The sequence below is a fragment of the Chionomys nivalis genome, chromosome 24 (assembly GCF_950005125.1).
Source record: "Chionomys nivalis chromosome 24, mChiNiv1.1, whole genome shotgun sequence".
NCBI classification, from domain to species: Eukaryota; Metazoa; Chordata; class Mammalia; order Rodentia; family Cricetidae; genus Chionomys; species Chionomys nivalis.
In genome coordinates, this window is record NC_080109.1 from 12,446,436 (window position 1) to 12,466,095 (window position 19,660).

General features: G+C 46.3%; 1 protein-coding gene across 6 annotated transcripts in view; it reads right to left on the reverse strand.

Moving 5' to 3' along the window:
• Window positions 1-463: 463 nt before the first annotated feature.
• Window positions 464-19,660, reverse strand: part of Schip1 (schwannomin interacting protein 1) — a 629,199-nt gene continuing 610,002 nt past the window's right edge. For all 6 annotated transcript variants that reach the window (XM_057756791.1, XM_057756793.1, XM_057756792.1 and 3 more), the window contains 5 exons: window positions 13,119-13,236; window positions 12,057-12,254; window positions 10,995-11,118; window positions 6,472-6,565; window positions 464-1,116 (listed from right to left, as the gene is read on the reverse strand). In XM_057756791.1, the coding sequence (XP_057612774.1) occupies window positions 1,065-1,116; window positions 6,472-6,565; window positions 10,995-11,118; window positions 12,057-12,254; window positions 13,119-13,236 (586 nt within the window). In that variant the 3' untranslated portion in view covers window positions 464-1,064. The remainder of the gene's footprint in view (window positions 1,117-6,471; window positions 6,566-10,994; window positions 11,119-12,056; window positions 12,255-13,118; window positions 13,237-19,660) is intronic.

Genomic DNA, 19,660 nt, shown 5'->3' on the forward strand with positions numbered 1-19,660 from the left:
AGCTACATCCCCAAGGACAGTCCTGCTAACACCCAGCAACTACTACCTGTTCATACATCCCCAGGCAGAGGGGTGTACTCGGTGAGCCCTCCCCCACTTTAGGAGAGAATGCCAAAGGGCCCAGTCTTGTGCAGGTAACCACAGGCCCCGAGTTCCACAAAAAAGCTGCAAACACCGTTTGTCTTTGTGGTAAACTGGTAAATGTTTGATTGCCAGGGATTGCCTTGGCCCCAACAAAATGAGCAGTCATTACAGAGGTGGCGACGTTCCAAGTGGGCAGCTTAGTCGACCCCGGAAGTGCCGGTTCTGACATCCTCCACATTCTGTTCTCTCTCCTGCCTAGCCGCCTTTGCAACAACTGGCGGCTTTCACCGACGGGAGACTTCCGGTGGGGATTCAGCCACAAAGGGAAAGGGGCGAGAAGGCCCGGCCAGTTTTTGTTAGTGAGCCAAAGGACATATCATATGAAACAAAGTTTTAATTTTTATTTTACATATTTATACATAAAACTTTCAAGGAACCACGTGGATCCAAGAGAATGTTAATAGCACGTCTAAGAATGAACCTCCGGTAGTCCAACATTCACGAAATGTTGAAAACTGATTAAAATATACGTAGTATGGAGAGCTACGACTTCACTACGAGGCAGGCATGTATTTTGACTTGTATAGCACCGTCATTTACAGTTCCGCTTCAAAACTACGGTGGAGAATGAAAGGAGTCAATGGTAAAATACTGCTCCAACTTAAAGTCTCTAAACAATAAAATAAAGTTAAACTGCTCTCTCCTTATCCACGGTTGGTGGTGGTGTAAGTACTGTACATTTCTGGTAACAACAGTTTATTAAAAGGCCTGATATTAAGTGGCACGAGTAAAAAAATTAAAATAAATTAAGAAGCGAAGGCCAGTCACGGGACAGTAAGCTCGGACGTTACCAATGACTAACACTGATGTCTGTTTTCAAGCCGCCTTTAGCAACAGCGTTTTTGTTTTTTGTTTTTTTTTTTTTTCACAACCACAGAAGCAAAATAAATTCTAGCTCGTCCTCTGGCGGATGACCCCTTTCACTTCGCGGGCATTTTCTCTGCCAGGTGCTTCTGCTGACTCTCAGCGTGTCTGCAAAATAAAGAATACAAAAAAAAAAAAAAATCAAGAATACAAGAATACAGTTACTCAGCACAATGAAGATCTGGACTGCTTTTCAACCAACAGTTACAATATACTCGCGTGAAACACACGTGAGCCCGGGCAGAGCACTCCCCTCCAAGCTCAGTCGACTCACGTGAAAGACACGTGAGTGCTGTTTCGCCTTTACTAAGTTTGAACTTATTCTGGCTCTTTCAAAGTTGTTGACAACTGGTGTGGCTACAAACAAGATGTCCTAACCTAGGGTGTGGTTACTTGGGGTTTTGGACGTTAAGAGGGTTCACAGAGGTGGACCTGCTCCACCTTGAACAAAGGTCAGAGAATTCAAGCCTATTCCTGCTCCTTCAAACAGGAGGTTTGACAGAGGGAGTGGGCGCCTACAGGGTACTTGGTCTAATGTGTATTCATTGCATATCCTGCCCAAAACAACAGAAAGCTTCACTCAGGAAATAGCGGCTTGATATCTCAAGTATTGAAGCAATTAACTGTTGTGGTTGTTCTTTGTGTCATGGTAAAGCAGTCTTATGCCTTCTTACCCCCTTTGGATTGGGGTACAGACACATGTGGAAAAGAAACGCAGACAAGACAGATTCAGTATTCACTGAATGCCCCCCCCCCCCCCGGTTCTATCCTACGTCTCTGTATTTCTTTTATTTCTCAGTTCCTCTTATCTAACATTTCTAATCCACACGCCCTACCCTGAAATGTATGAACCCGTTGTGATTGGACTAAACAAACATAACCCCAATACGTGGTTTATGACAACTGCCCTAGTTTTTATATTAGGCGATCATGGTCCCTTGGTTTTGGGACACACAGGACTAACGTGAGGCTGACAGATATTAATACTGCGAAGAGAAAATCTCTGTGTTTAAAAGATGCCAAGAGGCGAGCACCTGGGATCCTTGCCTCCATGAATTCTGAATCTGTGTTTCCTACATGCCAGGCATTGCACCCGGGGCTGAGGAAGGCTGTGGGGTCTTTGGAGGAAAATATTCCAGTGAAGACAGTCAGGAAGGGAACCCATGGTGAAGGAAGAAAGAACAGAGAGGAACCAGACATTAAAGGTGGGACCGCAGCTCAATAGGAACAGAAGGATGCCCCAGCAGTTACTCCAGAAAAGAAAAAGGTGAAACAAGTCAAAACCAGGTGCTGCAACTGAGTGGCTGGGTGTTAGCTGAGCAACCATTTAAATGCACATAGAGTTGAGGTGTTAACTGAGGCTGACAGGAACCTGGAGCTAGCCATCTCACTTGCTCTTATGAAAGCTTACGTCAAATACGCGCTGCAAAGCTCTCTGTGTTAGCATACATTCCCCATCCCCAGTTAATCCAAAGAGCACAGTTATGACAATAAAACAGGGCAAAAGAGGGTGCAATGTGAAACTCGGCCAATCCAGAAGGTGGGTCACGCGGACAGGAGGGGAGGAATGGCCGGGTTCTTGGCAACCCCTGAACAGGCACAACCCAAAGAACTGTTGGATCTGCAGGCTGCAAAAGTGAAACGTTTTGAAGAAGGATTTTAAGAAATGACAAATATTGTGGGAGACGAAGGCTGTGGTTTCTAGCTGTCATCAAGGTTTGGGGACAATATGTGTGCTGTCTGGATGTGGGGAGCCGGCGACGCCACACCTAAAGCCCTGGTTTCACACAGAATGCCTCCTATCTGTGGTGCAGAGAAGACAAACCACACACAGTTTCAAAAACTAGGGCAGTGACAACAGCATCCTTGCCACATGCAGAAACTCAGGAACAAGCAGCAAGGCGCGTTTAGCAATCAAGGAGCCCAGGGAAAGGCTGTGTTTGGCTTTTCCTCCCCCTCACAAAGAAGGCCGTGGCCCTTTTGATGGGGATGAAGAGCTCTGGTTCATTTTCATAGAACAGTTGGTGTGCATCTCGGGCAAATTCAATTCGAGAAACATTCTGATGTTCTGTGATGGAAGATTCACTCCAGCTAATTGAATCACAGTTCTGGTTTTAATGTACATCTATGCGCTTGCGTACACAGGTGCACACCTCAGGAGACTTTCTGCAAAGGGAAGAAAAAGGGGCAGCAAACGGCTTTAGAAAATAATGCGCGCGTTATGTTCTTTTGGGACACATATAGGAAGGATTTCATTAAAGTTTTAGGAGGGAAAGGATTTCAATCAACCCCTTCATTAATCATTTTTACACTGAAGTCCTTTACAAGATGTGCCTCATCCGAGCCTTGCAAAAACTTCTTTTTTATAGGCAGCCACTACGGAGGACCTACTACTTGCAAGGTAGGCCCAGTACTAGGCTCTGGAGACACGACAAAGAATTCAGATGGTATCATCTCTGCTTTCAGGGCGGAGAATTTACCGTCATCTGGGGAGAAACAGCATGACGATAATCACAGGGAGGATGGGCAGTGGCGAGGACCCAGAGGAGGGACACAAGCTGGTCTTGGCATCCTGACAGCTGGTGCCCCTCTATGATACCCATCATGGGCTTGTGTGTGGGAAACACGGCGGCACAGGGCCTGTCTCCAGGGATGGTCTTTTAGAATCAAGCACTCCAAGGTCACAACAGTTGACCAGAGTTAGGAGGTGGTGTAGGGTCCTGACAGTCAGCACAGGGGAAAATAACTACCAAGAAGTAAGCTCTTGTGGAGAGGGGCAGAGAGAACTTAAAGAGATGTAAGTGATTTTCAAATCACCTGGAAACTTTTAAGCCCAATTCCTAGTCTAGGCCAAGAACAATTAAATCAGAGTCTCTGGGGGGTGGGACCCTGGCGTCTGTGCCTTAGAAATATCCCCAGGTACTTCCGGTGAGAGGAGCAGAACTGACCGGATTTGAGTTTTCAAAACTGACGGTAGAACAGATAGAGGAAACCGGGGATACAAACTTCCCAGAAGTCTCTCTGATACTAACTACCCTTGGGAATGGCTAAGCACCCTTTGGTTGTTCCCTGATGGTCCCCCACCCCAGCGGGAACCGTAGGATGGCCCTCTCCTTCCACGTGGAGAGTTTCAAGGGGTCACCACGTCCCTGCCTATTAAAAAACTGCTCCAATGGAAAAGCTTCCTCCGTCACCTCCAAGCTAGCGACTCCTCACCTCCTGACCCCAAGATCTGTCTTTTAATCACCCCGTCTACACACACAGGCCCACTAAGAAACTGAGATGAAGCTTAACACCTTGAGAAAAGGGGGGTGGGTTCCCTCAGTGTCCTCCTCAGCAAGGAATGCCGGCACCACCTATAGATGGGAGCCTTTGGAAGCTGCAGGCTTCTTTTGTGAGCTACAGGGCCTGGCTGCGTATTTCACTGCTGATTTTCTACCCTTTCAATTCCATGACTCTTGAATTCTCAGGCAATAGAATGGGGATCCCTACAGTTGCTGACGTGCGATGGCCCAACAGGTCTCCAGGTGGTAACAGTATAATTTGAGTTTTCAGATGAAGGGCACGATGACTTAGAGCACGCAGAACGGGGGTCTGGGGAGTGGCTAGAACACTTGCCATTCAAGTGTGAGACCTGGAGTCTGGATCCCACAGTGCATGTGCATGCTGGGTGAGGGGTGTAATTGTCGTCTGGGTGTAATTGCAGTCTGTCTCGGAAGGCAGAGATGGGGGCCCCAGAGCAAGCTGGTTAGCCAGACTAGCCATGGCGGGAGAGCAGAGATCAAGCACAGTTCCTGATATCACCTTCGGGCTTTCACATCAAGTGCTGACTTTGGGTCTTAAAACTGAGCCTCAACAGCATGCAGCTTTTGTTTATTAGAAATACTGTTTCAGTGATACTGTGTGATTGGAAACACATTTTACCACGCATTCCCCATTGAGGGGAAGTCCCGTGGCAGGGCTGAGGGCGCTGGCACTGCTTGTGTTTTTGAGCTTCCGGGACACATTCTTAATGTCTTTATGCCATTGTGATAAACAAAGTTCTTTCTTGGGAGCCTCTCTCTTCTCTCTCACATGTCTGGGCTTCACAGCAACTGCGATCTCTCGGTTTAAGAATGTCACGTGGACTATCTTGGGAAAGGAGCCACGGTCCACTTGAAACCACCGGGATACTTGCAGTATTTCATGTGTGTGTGTACCTCATTACAACACACACGTACGATACATTCTGTGTATGTATGGCAGGCTGTCCTAAGAGAAGAGCTGCTAAGAAGTGGAATTCCCTGACCAGCACTAGCCTGATTCATTACCTCTAACCTGCAAGGCGGCTGGAGCCATGTCCAGCTTGACACTCAGATCTCAGCATTCCCCATCTCCCCTCCCCTGGTGAGAACAATCTGGTGGCACCCAGGCAGTGGAAAGTTGCCAGGACCCCTAACTTCCAGGCATGGCAGTCATGAGCGAGAGCTGGGCCACATAACAGCTGGCATCCCTTTTTGGCACCCACCACGTGGCTACTCCTGTGCTAGGGACAATAGAATGGAGTGGATGAGCGTCAACTGTCTTGGGGGGAACAGTTTTGCAGGATGAAGTCCTTCTAGGTTAGAATTGTTGCCCCGTGGAGTGACAGCTGTCACCATTCCTGGGCTTGGAGAGGGCTCAGCGAGTAGAGGGTTCATTTAGAAAGTGTAGGGACTGGAGTTTCGAACCACGGGCCTTGTTACCTTTCACTGTTGACCTAACACAGCCTGGAGTTATCTGAGAAGAAAGCTTTGATGCAAGAATTGCCAAGATCAGATGGGTGGGAGTTGTCCCCATTGCTAATTGATGCAGGAAGGCCCAGCCCACTGTGGGTGGCGTCACTCCCTAGGCAAGTGGTCCAGGACCATGCAAAGAAGCAAAGAAATGAGCCTAGCATAACGCGAGAGAGTGGGACAGTGAATGAGCCAGCAAACAGCGTTCCTCCATGGTTTCTGCCTTAGAGCTCTTGCCCCGACTTCCTTCAGTGATGGACTATAACCTGTAAGATGATATAAACTCTCTCCTCCGTTAAGTTGCATTAGTCACAGGAATTGTTGCAGCAACAGAAACAATAGTATCACAGAAAGCTGGACACAGTAGCATACTGTGCCGTCCCAGGACTGTTCCCATGAGATGGGACCTGGAGATGGGCTTCCAACAGAGAACAAGAGATCCTGTCTCCAACAGAGAGGAAGACAAGGGCAGACACTCAGGGTTGTCCTTTGACCTCCACGTGTACGGTGGAGCATAAGCATTCCACGCCCCAAACATAGAGATTAAAGATAATGTGGTTCCTAAAGGGGACTTTGGGCCTCTTCCTCTTTCTTCTATGGCAAACGGAACAGCTGCTTGGTGAATAGGTACAAAAGGAATTAATCTACCGAAAGATAATTCTTGCCCTCGGTGACAACTTTAGTTCAACCTCAGTTTGCCTAGACTGACCTGGTTAAGTCTTCGATGTCCACCAGCATGGCATCTTGCTCTGTGTGCAACTCGTCTCGGATGAGGAGCAGCTGGACCAACTCTTCATTCAGACCTGGGTCAAAAGAGGGAGCGTTAAAAACCACATCAACAAAGGCCTCAACATAAAGCCAGCCACACTGAACCTCATAGAAGACAAAGTGGAAAGTACACTTGAATGCATTGGCACAGAAGACTACTTCCTAAATATAACCCCAATAGCACAGTCACTGAGAGAAACAATTAATAAATGGGACCTCTGAAACAGAGAAGTATCTGTAAAGCAAAGGACATGGAAAACAAGACAAAATGGCAGCCTACAGAATGGAAAAAGATTTTCACCAACCCCATATCAGACAGAGGTCTGATCTCCAAAATATGCAAAGAACTCAAGAACAAATATCCAATAAAAGAACAAATAATCCAATAAAAAAAATTGGGTACAGACCTAAACAGACAACTCTCAACAGAGGAATCTAAAATGGCTGAAAGACACTTAAGGAAATGTTCAACATCCTTAGTCATCAGAGAAATGCAAATCAAAACTACTCTGAGATTCCATCTTACACCTGTAACAATAGCCAAGATCAAAAACACTGATGACAACTTATGCTGGAGAGGTTGTGGGGTAAAGGGAACACTCCTGCATTGCTGGTGGGAGTGCAAAATGGTACAACCCCTTTGGATAACAGTATGGCGATTTCTCAGAAAATTAGGAAACAACCTTCCTCAAGACCCAGCAATACCACTTTTGGGTATATATCCAAAGGATGCTCAATCGTGCCACAAGGACATGTGCTCAGCTATGTTCATAGCAGCATTGTTAGTCACAGCCAGAACCTGGAAACAACCTAGATGCCCCTTGACTGAAAAATGGATAAGGAAATTGTGGTACATTTACACAATGAAGTACTACACAGCAGAAAAAAAAACCATCTTGAAATTTGCAGGCAAATGGATGGATCTAGAAAACATCATATTGAGTGAGGTAACCCAGACCCAGAAAGACAATTATCACATGTACTCACTCATAAGTGGTTTTCAGACATAAAGCAAAGAAAACCAGCCTACAAATCACAATCCCAGAGAACCTAGACAACAATGAGGACGCTAAGAAAGAAATACATGGATCTAACCTACATGGGAAGTAGAAATAGACAAGATCTCCTGAGTAAATTGGGAGCATGGGGACCATGGGAGAGGTTTGAAGGGGAGGGGGCAGGCAGGGACGGGAGCAGAGAAAAATTTATGATCTCAATAAAATCAATTAAAAAAAAAACACAGATCAAGCCACACCCAAATCAGAACCCGCAATTATGTATGGCCCATTATGCATGTTCACAGACACAAAAGTATATATACATATATAGCAGAATTAAACATCATAGGAAAGAATCTTTTTCTACTTGTTATGTGTGTGTGTGTGCGTGCATGTGTGATTTGTATGTTTGTATATGTATGATTTTGCATGTATAGGTGCATAGACATTCATGTGAAGGCCCAAAATTTATGTAGGGAAAGATTAATAATTAATCAAATCCACCGCTCACTCACACAGTTAGTCCTGCTAGCCAGTTCACTCTGGGAATCTGCTGTCTCTACCTCCTGAGGTGGGATTATGGGTGGCGTAGTACCCACCCAGCACCTACATAGGTTTCTGGGAATCTGAATTCCAGTGGTCTCTTATATTAGCTTCTTACATGTGCAGATGAAACACCCATTGGAGCAACACGACCTGTCTGTAAAATTAAAGAGGCGCCAAAGAGGAGAACAAACCACTGGTTGATTATCTCCTACCCAAAATGTTCAGGGCCAGGAATGTCTCTGCTCTCCAAGTTTTTTGAGTCTTAGAATATTTACACAATTGTTTATATTTAGATGATTATATAAAAGATTTGGTCAATTAAGTGCCCCTAGACCAAAATATCAAACTCTTTGGATATTTCACAACATTTGAGATTTAGAAATACCCAACCTTTATTTTCAGTTCCTTCATAATACAGTCAGAAAAGAAACTGCTAGCCGCTAGAAGAAAAGCTTGTTAGGAAAAGCGGGGCTTTAGAGGCTGGAGAGATGGCCCATTGATTAAGAGCACTTGTTGCTCTTGCAGAGGGCCTGGGTTCTGTTCCCAGCATCCACCTGGCAGCTCACAACCACATGTAAATCCAGTGCCAGGGGACCTGACGCCCTGTTCTGTTCTCTACAGGGACTGCATGTGTGTGGTGTGCTGACATCCATGTGGGCAAGAGTCATACAGATGCGATAAAAACAAAATCTAAAAACTATGTGCTAAATAAGATGTCTTTAAAAGAAAAATCGGGCTTTGAGGAAGTGCGGAGAACAGATTTTAGGTGGTATTAATTTATGCACCCTTCATCTTTAGGAGCTCCCCGCTCTCTAACGGTACTACATGTGAGACCTAGCTGGGAGAGGTGGGCACATCCAGAATTCCCAGAGCCTTCACATGGCCCAAAGGAAGGGTGCTGTTCTGGGAACATTGTCTGAAATATTGGAAAGTTAGATTTCTGATATAGCAGGATGTGTAAGATGTGAAGAAAGGTATCCGGAAGACAGTGTAGTGAGAATATTCCCGAGCCCGGGCCCTTACGGCCAGAAACTAAGCCTATGACTATGGTAACGTGCTGGGTCAATGTGGTTCGGGAAAAAGCAAAGAGGTCATACTTAGAGAAGCTGAGAGTTACAGCTGCTAGGTCCCACACAGGGAAAACACGCACTGAAGACAACTGTGAGCTAAGAGACAAAGGGAGGGGGTGGGTTTGTTGCGACGGGCCCCTTGGACGTGTTTTCAAAGATTCTGCCTTCAAATGAGCCCTCTGTGCTTTCAGTTCAGAAGAGATCAAATCTTGAAGGAAAAATAAATCACACATGAGCTCTAAAAACTCCACGTGCTCCTAAAAAGCTTTAGACAGCAACTTTATTACTGAAAAGTCTTGAGTTAGCTGTTTGGGTGGTGAAATCCTGCAAGTCCTCTCAGCCCTTAGATGAGTGGTCAAACAAAACTGAAGTTAATTTACATCCTGCGAATCTAGGGTTTTAAAATTAAAACCCTAAATAGCCAGGTGGTGGTAGTACACACCTTTAATCCCGGTAGAAGCAGAGGCAGGCTGATCTCTGAGTTCAAGGCTGGCCTGGTCTACAGAGCGAGTTCTAGGACAGTCAGGGCTACACAGAGAGACCCTGTTTTGTAAAACAAACAACAAAACACAACAAAAATGTTAAAATTCTAGATCCTTTCTCTGGATTGTAAAACAGTATTACTTAGATAATCTCAGTTTTTATTTGGATCTAGTGGGGAAAAAATTATCTTTCTCAGCTGCTCCTGGGCGGCCTTCTCCACCACCACCAAACAGAGTGCCTGTATATTCAAACCCTTAGTGCACGGGAGATTTGCTTTTGCACCCATATCAGACCCATATTAAGCTTCAAACTTTCTTTTTTTTTAGTTTTTTCGAGACAGGGTTTCTCTGTGGTTTTGGAGCCTGTCCTGGAACTAGCTCTTGTAGACCAGGCTGGTCTCGAACTCACAGAGATCCGCCTGCCTCTGCCTCCCGAGTGCTTGGATTAAAGGCATGCGCCACCACCGCCCAGCTAAGCTTCAAACTTTCTATTATAAAAAATTTCAAACTAACAGCAGGGAAATCTTTGTAATGAATCCCCACAGACTCCATTAGGCGTCAACAACAAGGACCAGTTTGAATTATGGCTCTCCTGAGTCTCCATGACCATTTACAGCAATTACAGAAACACATGGTCTTGTTTGTAAATGTGCATCTCTAAAAGAAAGAGCTTTTAAGACTCACAAGATTTCCATGCCTTTAGCAAACCTATAATAATAACAATAGCAATAATATGTCTGTTTGAATGCATTTGATGGTATTGTAAATCCATAGGATTATACAGTCATATTCTAGGGGCTGGAGGGATGGGGACATTATCTGGCTGACCATGCTGCCTCGTGGGGCCAACCACTGCTTGCTCTCTCCAGTGAGTGCCACCCCCACCAACTCCCCACCCTCTCTCGATGCTTCTATTAAGGCCCTTTATACTGAGGGAGAAATCTTATATTTCGCAATTTTTCTATATATGTAAATATACATGCACTCACCACCTTAAATAGAAGTGTCATCTGATATGAGCGAAGGTCATGATCCCTCAAACAAACAGGCACACGAGTAAAGTAGAGGGGTAACTGTGTAAAATCACAGCTGTAGAAGTTTATTCCAGAAACAGAGGCATGTTAAATACATGTCCCATGCTAGGAGCTAGTAATTTAAAAAGGCCCCGTAAGCACGGTGAACCTTGGACAAGTCTGAAAGCGCCTGGCATTTTATAGCTAGAAAGGAGACAACAGAAAGAGTCCTGTGGTTGTCTCGATTGTGCGCACGCTCAGCCAGCCCAGGGAAGACACCCCCCAGAAGGATTGAACCCCACAAAGCAGCCTCGCCCCTCAACGTTTTCCGTACTGGGCACATGGCCCCACTTACTTTCAATCTGTGAGTGGAGGTCATTGACGATGACTTGGAGCTGCCCAATAGTCATGTCTCTCAGGTCCGTGGGCTTCAGACTTCTCTTCATCAGACATTCACTTATGTGAGGCATATGTGGTAGCTGAAGACACAAAAGGGGCAGCGAGGGTCTGAGCAGAGCCGCAAAGACCCCAGGAAAGACCCTGTCCGCTCTTAGGAGACCCACCCTCATCCACCCGCTTCTCTCCAGGTTTGGAGCCTAAACGTCCCAGCCTCTGAGCTTCCCACATCCATTTCTTACAGTGATGCCCTGTGCGTCCCAAATGATACACTGTCTGCATGGCAGACTTTCTGGTTGGCCTCTGACACACACGAGGTATGGGGAAGGTAAGTAACAGGAATGAGTAAAATGAACAGAATCGGCTGCTATTTAATACGTGATAGCCTGTCACCGTCCCTGTGTGATGTACTCTCAACGCTTTTCTCACTGCGGCTTCGACAATCATACCGTCACCTAGGCGCTGCTGTCCACACCACACACGAGAAAACACACACGTGAGTCACGTGTCAGACCCCTGCAGCAGGTCAGAGGCAGAGCCTATTGCGACTGCTAAGCCCACTGATGCACTACATCACATGGCGTCCCTCAAAAGGCAGGGGCGAGACTTGATAGCAAGAGTGTGCTGTGGTATTAACTCAGGAACACGGGCAGAGTTTTTTTGTTTTTTGTTTTTTGTTTTTCGAGACAGGGTTTCTCTGTGGTTTTGGAGCCTGTCCTGGAACTAGCTCTTGTAGACCAGGCTGGTCTTGAACTCACAGAGATCCTCCTGCCTCTGCCTCCCGAGTGCTGGGATTAAAGGCGTGCGCCACCACCGCCCGGCTCAGAGTTTACGTCTGTGAAATGCTGCCCCATGTGTTTTTTGTGTGACAGTAGAAGGGAAAAAGAAACAGACTTCGTTCTTTCTCAATTGCCAGTGCTTCTGACAAACTGCCTCAGAGAAACCCAAGTTTGCATAACTCTGGGAAAGAACCCATCTTGGGCCCCGAACGCTTGCTGGCAGGCCAGCCTGCGCTGCTTACAAGGTCAGCGACGGGAGACTTTTTCCTGTTCTGTTTTTCCACTTCTACTTGCATTTTGGCCATGGGTTTGGCCATGGCAAGGGCCATTTTGGCTTCGGCTTGTAGCTTCTTTTGCCGCGTGAGGAAGTCCATGTCGTCCAGGGATTCAGAATCCTCCTCGGTCGTGTCTCTATCGGAATAGGACGAACTCTGCTTGCTCTGTGAGGTGAGAAAGAGCAGCTTCAAATTTCACTCCAGTTGCCCAGCACTCCGAGAAGGAAACTAGCAACTGGGTCCTCTCTCAGCATGGCTGGTGTGTGTGTGTGTGTCTGTCTGTCTGTCCTGGAAACAATTCCACTATCCACTTGACCTCACTGTGGCCAGTCAGTCACACAACGCCTTAAAAAGGGCCCAATTTAGAATGGTTCTGTTTTGAGCACAAACAGAAAGAGTGGCAGAAGTTATCATGGGGTCATGTTTAGTTACAGAACCCAGAGCCAAGGTCAGAGACAGTCTTTAGGGAGCATGGCCTTTTGCGCCATGCTCAGAGGCCAACACACACTTGCTGGCCATTGGTACAAAGGAACAACACAGAGGGGGGGAACATCCTAGCTGCTAGCATCTGTGATGATTCGTAACTTCTAGAACGTGTGAGAAAGGGCTGAGCTCCTAGTTCTAAATCCAGCAGGGAAGGATTCTTTCATATGTTTATTAATGAGAAACAGAGTTTTCTGTTGAGCCCCGGTCAGCTTTGAACTCACTATGTGGCCTCGGTTGACTTTGAATTTGTGATCCTCCTTCCACAGCCCCCTAAGCACACACCACCACGCTCACCCTCCTTTTATACTCTCTAAAAGCATTAGGCAATTTCCTTCATAGTCAATAACTTTAATAAACCTTATGTACCCCTACTGTGTCATGACTTTGATTTTGCAGTCAGTCATGGTCAAATTCTCGAAGCACGCGATCCCAAAGATGCTTCCAATTCCCGGGAATGGCTCTTCCTGGGTCCCAATGAGTACAAGCCCAACAGCCAGGAAAGAGAAGGCGGTGATGGCTTAGCCGGTGGTCGTGTGGACTTACCATGGGAGACAAGGGGGTGTCCAGGCTGGTTTCAGTCTTGCTGTCATCGGCATCGCTGTCCTTGTCACTGCTGCTGTCGTTGACAAAGCATATTTGGAGGTTCATCCCACTTTGTAACCTGGGCAGAAACAGCCAGGACGTGAGTTCCGAGCAGCTGCCTGTGACCTGGCCGTAGAGACTCAAGCTGGGCAGAAACAGCCAGGACATGAGTTCTGAGCAGCTACCTGTGACCTGGCCATAGAGACTCAAGCTGTGAGTTTACTAACAGAAAAGAGTCGCATGTGTTCTTCACGTGGAGAAATAAGTGACCCAAATCATCTATTTCCTTTTCGGTTGTAATTGTTGAGAAAGGGTTTTGCTACTGTAGGCCAGGCTGGCAATCCAGCCTCAGCCTATCTCTCCTACAAATGGAAATCTTATGAGAGGACCTCCCAGGATTCCATTCTTCTCCCCACATCCGGTTGGGTTTTAAAGGCATATGTTATAGTATCCCATGAAGAGCAAACATGTAGTTGGCACACACACACAAGGGTGCTTTGTGTTTACAATTCTGTCAATCAAGATGACAACGTTGTGTGATGTTACTTAGGGTTCTGTTTAAAAGGACAACCCAAAGGAGCTCGCCGGAGCCGGTATGCCAGGACTCCAGCTCTCTGCAGAAAGTCTCCTTCCCCTCCAGCAAGACCAGATCACGTGATAGAAGCCTCTAAAGCTGGTGTCAAAAGCCAACAGAGAAAGCACACTTATGTTACACAAAGACAAAGACACTGGCTTGTCCTCGCCAAGAAATGTAAGGAAACCCCAACATGTTCAGTCTTAAACACACGTGCTTCTGCACAGCGCCTCTGACACCCAGCTTAAGGACATTCACCTCTCGAGAGCTCATCACACCAGGATTCTGGAACTCCAGTAAGGATGCTCTTGGCAACAGAATCAGAAAGGACAAGCACTGGCGATGAACACGGCCAGACCGCGGGTTCGGTTCTAAGTCCTGACCAGTTTTCGAAGGTGAACCACATTTTCGTACTATTTGATGAGTCTCAGCATCTCTAATATGCCAGTCTTGTGGAGAAGCAAGTCTCATAGAGGGAGAGACTCCTGTGGCAGAAGGGACCACAGCGAGCCAGTCTAAGCCAGCTTTGGGGCAGAGGACATCAAATTTGCTCTGGTGTCATTACTTACCACAGGGAACTAACTAATATCTGACATTTATGTATGCTTTTCTTTATCCTAAATAGATAAACTTTGCATGCATTGCTCATATGGCTGATTTTTAAAATGTTTATTTGATTGAAAACACACGGAAATCCATTTAACTGCTCCCCCAGCCTGCACTGCAATTAAGGTGGGTATGTACTGCCACCTACTGTTAAACTCTATAATTACACAAGCTCAAACTTATTTTTCCCTTCAGGAAAAGGCAGCCCCTCTCCCTATTAGGTTCGGTATCATCCTCTTCCAATCCTCTCAACACAGCTATTGGGTGATGGGGGCCACTAGGTCTTCTGAAGGCCTCTGTGTCACAGCGATAATCCCCATCCCAGCCTTGCAGCCTGGCAGCTGTCTGAAAGGCTGACTTCTAAAAACTGCACTTCCCGGGGTCTCCAGCCTCAGGCTCCCTCACTTGGAAGAACTGGGCAGTTCATTCCGGATCATCGCTTCCTCGATCTCTCGAGCATGGTGCTAAGTGAAAACATTTCAGCATATCCCATTCAGGGTCATCTGATGTTTTATAGGGATTATTGGTGTGTTTGTGTCTAAACAAGTGTATGCACGCATGAGTATGAGGGCCCCTGGACACCAGAAGAGGGTGTCAGATGCCGAAGAGATGGAGTTGCAGGCATCTGAGAGCCACCAGAAATGGGTGCTTGGATCTAACTCTGGTCTGAGCTGTCTCTATAAAGTCCCGAACTGATGTTCTGAGTGATATTTGGCAGAATATGGCATAACATTACTGGCAGTCTGTTTTACTGGCTGACCACTGGAGTGGGAGGGATATTGCACGGGGGAGACTCAGCAGCTGCGGCTTCCAGCAAGATCAGCTCTCAGACAGACAAGGGCCGCATTGACTTCAAGTGCAGTTAGGAGGAAAATTATTCAAACGTACACGGGACTGAGATATCAGACAGAAGGTTCTCTGCTGCCATAGGAGATCTCAAAAACACACTCAGTGGTAGACAATTGGGTAAACAATAACAAAACTCAAAAAACCCCCAAAACAGCTCTTCAGGCACAGTGATACACCCCTGTAATCCTAGCCGGGCAGCGGAAGCAGGATGGCTGAGAGCTGAGGTTATCCAGGCCTGCATGAGGAGTTTTGTCTCCAAAAGCAAAGGGACTGGCATAGGGCTCAGTGGGAGAACACTTGGTTAGGACATGGAATGCCCGAGGTCTGATCGTCAGTGCTGCGGGTGGGGTGGTCTTGGATCTTAGGCCAGGGTGATTAAGGGCTCGTCTGAGGGTGGCTCTGAAGCCCAGGACTCCTTGTGAAATGAGAATCTGGCTTAGGTAGCAATACACGAAAATATAAGATTCTATGTGTGTGTGTGTGTGTGTGTGTGAGAGAGAGAGAGAGAGAGAGAGAGAGAGAGAGAGAGAGCACATGTGGAGTCAGAGGAGGTTTTCTTCTATCTCTATCCATTTTATTCTTTTGAGCCAGGGTCTTCCACTGCACCTGAAATTTTGACTAGGCTGGTCGGTCGCTGAACTTCTGGGATCCACCTGACTACGCCTCCAATTCTGGAGTTAGAGTCACTGTTGTCAAGCCCAGCTTTTGTGTGGGTGCCGGGGATTTGAACTCAGCTTCTTATGCTTGCACAGCAACCATCCTCACTCACTGAGCCATCACCTTGACCCATTTTTATGATCCTCTTAACATTTTCCAGTCTGCTCTTGTGCCTCAACTCTGCCATCACTCTCTGAATGGACTCTCTGGCTGGTGGATGTGTGAATTCATCTCAGAGCTCAGAACCAATGCACCAGGCACATACAAGAACTCCGGCGAGAGCAGTAAAGGGACTTTAGCGGCCTCTAGCTGAATGATGATGCTGAAGTCCAACTCAGAGGGGCAGAAGTGCCCGGAGAATGGCAGGCTCCCGTGCAGAACTACACGCTTACCTTGTGTGCTCCTGAGGGCAGAGCATTTCATAATGTATCATCACTGTGGCAATGACATCATCACTGTCATAATGACATCATCACTGTGGCAATGGCATCATCATTGTGACAATGGCGTCATTACTGTGGCCATGGGTAGATGCCTCAAGGCTGCAGAGCCTGAGATCACCTGCTGGACTTCTGGCTTTTGAATCCAGTGGCATTTCTCCCCACGCTACTCTTAATCATGGGTTTTAATTTACTAGATCCTGCCTATGTCTGGGAGCATAATTCTACAGGGCTCAGGCCTCCTTTTGTTGCTCACAATTTCAAGGGAATTGTATGGCTTCACTCAGGAAACAGCAAGAAAGAACTTCCATGTGCCCATGGGTTTCAAGCTTGCATTGCTCATTAAGTGTCTATAGCCAGTGTGGCTTATGAGTCATAGGCGTGCTGGGCCATTCATAACTCAACATCTCCAACTAGTTTGTGGCCAAGCTGTTAGAATACATTATTTCCATTTATTTGAATGGATCTTTGATGCATTATTCAAAGGTTTTATACATAATGAATAATCATCCATATTTTTCATGCCATTTTTCTGTTTCATATTGATTTCAAAGGGGATGGAGCATAAAATATGAATTATAACTCCCCAAGGGGATGCATAAATGCGTTTCATTTTTCTGGGACTACGTCACGATGAAAGCGAGAACAGAGTTGTGGGTGATCTTTAGCTACACTCTAAGTGGGATGGCGGCAGATCAAGAGGCGGCACCGCTGCTTCGTAAGGAGCTGCAAAATGCTTCTCAATCCCACAAAATCTGCCTCTTTCTCTCCCCATTCGCTGTAGACATTTACCTTGAAAACTAAGAAACGCCTATTGATGTTTTAAAAAACAATGGAAAGGAAACGTGGTTTCTACTTTTCCACATTTGTTAGGAAAATACAATGCTATGTCTTATTCTGTTCTAGTAGGATTATGTAAGCTTCCTCTTGCTATGAGGTATAGTTGAGAAACAGGAAACACTCTATTGAGCTTTTAAAAATCATGCTGTCTACGTACCAGCTACAAACGTTGCTGGTTAAACACATGGCATCATCACACAAAAGCAACATAAATAATTTTCTTAAACATGTATGTAGAGAAAAGGATTGCTTGATTATCCATCCACCCACCCACCTATTCATCCATCAATCCATCTACCCATCCATCCTCCCATCATCTATCCACCCATCCACTCACCAACCTACCCACCCATCTACTGATCCATCTACCCATCCATCCACCCACCCACCCATTCATCCATCCACCCATCCACCTGTCTGTCTGTCCATCCATCCACCCACCCACCCATCCACCCATCCACACATCCCTAGCATCAGCATCCTGGTGCTGAACACTACTGTCCCCTTTTGGACAGGGCACACACTTTCTAATTCGCTACAGTCCTGCTCCACTCCGTTGGTTTTTATTTGGCTTACTTCACTCATTCCAGCTTTCTGTTGGGCCCTCCAGGCATGTGATGGTCTCGACTCTATCAGTGGAGGCATGGCAGTTAAGTAAGGAGTAAAAAGCAGATCTTCCAACAGGCAGCAAGTGCTCACCAATCAATCATCATCAATCAGACTCAATCAGTCAAGGTGTGTGGAAACACACACATTGAAAGGGAACTCAGAAATGCTTGGTGGATGCTGCCTGTTCCATACATGTGAAAGTAAATACTTTTGCTACCTGGACATTAATAAAATAAGGTGTTAGCCAGGAATGTTAGAGCAGAGAGCTTCAGGTGAAAGGAAGTAAGGCTGGCAGAGGGAGGAACCCAGGGGAGAACCTGGAGGACCAGAGAAGCTAATGGGTATCTCTAACTATGTGCCAAAGAATGGGTAATTTGATGGGGGAACGTGCCATCTTATGTCTTGTCCTGACCTGGCATCTTAAAAGAAAATGAAATAACTCTAAAGGCAGTGCATGTGTGACCGACCCTCACAGGGTCTTATAAACCCTCCCCTTTCCCCCCCCTTTCTGCTTCCATCTCTGGTTCCCAAGCCTTCTGTTTGTATAGCTAAGAGGCTACTAAGACCTCACGGTCACAGAATCTTCTCAGCGGCTTAAGCAGCTAGACTAGGGGCTCCATCCACCAGCTTTCCTGTGGAGGAGCATCGGCCTGTTCCCTAACCTGGGCTCCGGAGAGCTGTAAATACTTCGCCTTTCTCGGGCAGCTGCTGGTTCTCACTCCCCATCAGTGTCAATTTCCTCTGCTAATGACCACTTCCATGTAATTGAATTTGGAATTACAGGATTTTAATGTCAGGGAAATGTATTTTCAAGAGAAAGACTTGCCAGTATGAATGGAAGGCCAGAATGGGGCCTCTTAGGATACTAGGCATAAAATAGCCGTCTCTCCCAGATGTCAAATGTGCTCTATTTTCATCTTAATTGAGTTCAGATGATTTCCGAGCAGCCTATTTATGAAATAAAAAGTTGCCATTTGCGAACATCTATTATGTGCCCGGCACTTTACCTACCCCACTCAGAGGGGAAGCGTGGGGTGGAGGCCTTGCTTTACATAGGAAAAACAAAGTCCCAGATGGGCAAAACCCGCACAAGGTCACAGTGGTATGCGTCCTCCCTCTTGAGGGGTTAGGGCACTTTAAGAAGGTTAGAATAAATTCATAAATGATTAAAGAAAGGAAAGATTTAAAAAGGAAGCAAAATAAAACCAAACATGGAACAAAAAGCTGGAAACTGAAAAGTCTAAAAATACAAGATGAAATATGAGCTATTGTTCAACTATCAAATACACATGTATACACACACACACACACACACAGAATGTAATAGCTGTGAAAGTGGCTGAAACATCCTGATATCGTCTTAAGTGGAGAAAAAGGGCCATAAACAGTAGCTACAGAGTGATTTCAATTTTATAAATAAGAATGCATAGGTAGAGGCCAATGGGGTAGCTCTTTGGCAAAAGTCACCTCCTGCCAAGTATGATGAGTTCAGTCCCCAGGACTCACCATAATGGAAGGAACGGACTCCCACAAGCTGTCATCTCCACACGGCACACCTGTGCTCCTCACCCCACAAACACACACAGACACAGAGTAGTATTTCCTAAGCATATGCAAAACGGGAGGCGATCTACTTAAGTTCTTTTTGACGGAAGACATTAAGTTAACATGAGCTTGTCTCTTTTGAATGCCTCTGAGTTGTCATGTGTGGGCCGTTAACAAGGATTAAAAAAGGAAAAGGAGCGGCCAGGAGAGTTGGCGGCGGAGTCTCTGTGTTGGAGGAAAGGTGAGTGGGGCCCAACGTTTGACAGCTGCAGTCTGACTCAGACCACACTGAAGCAGGGGCTGTGACTCACACATGAGTCAGCCCCGGCTCTGATTTTGGCAGCTGCTATGGAGAGTGGGAGATGTTACGTGGGCAGTGGGCA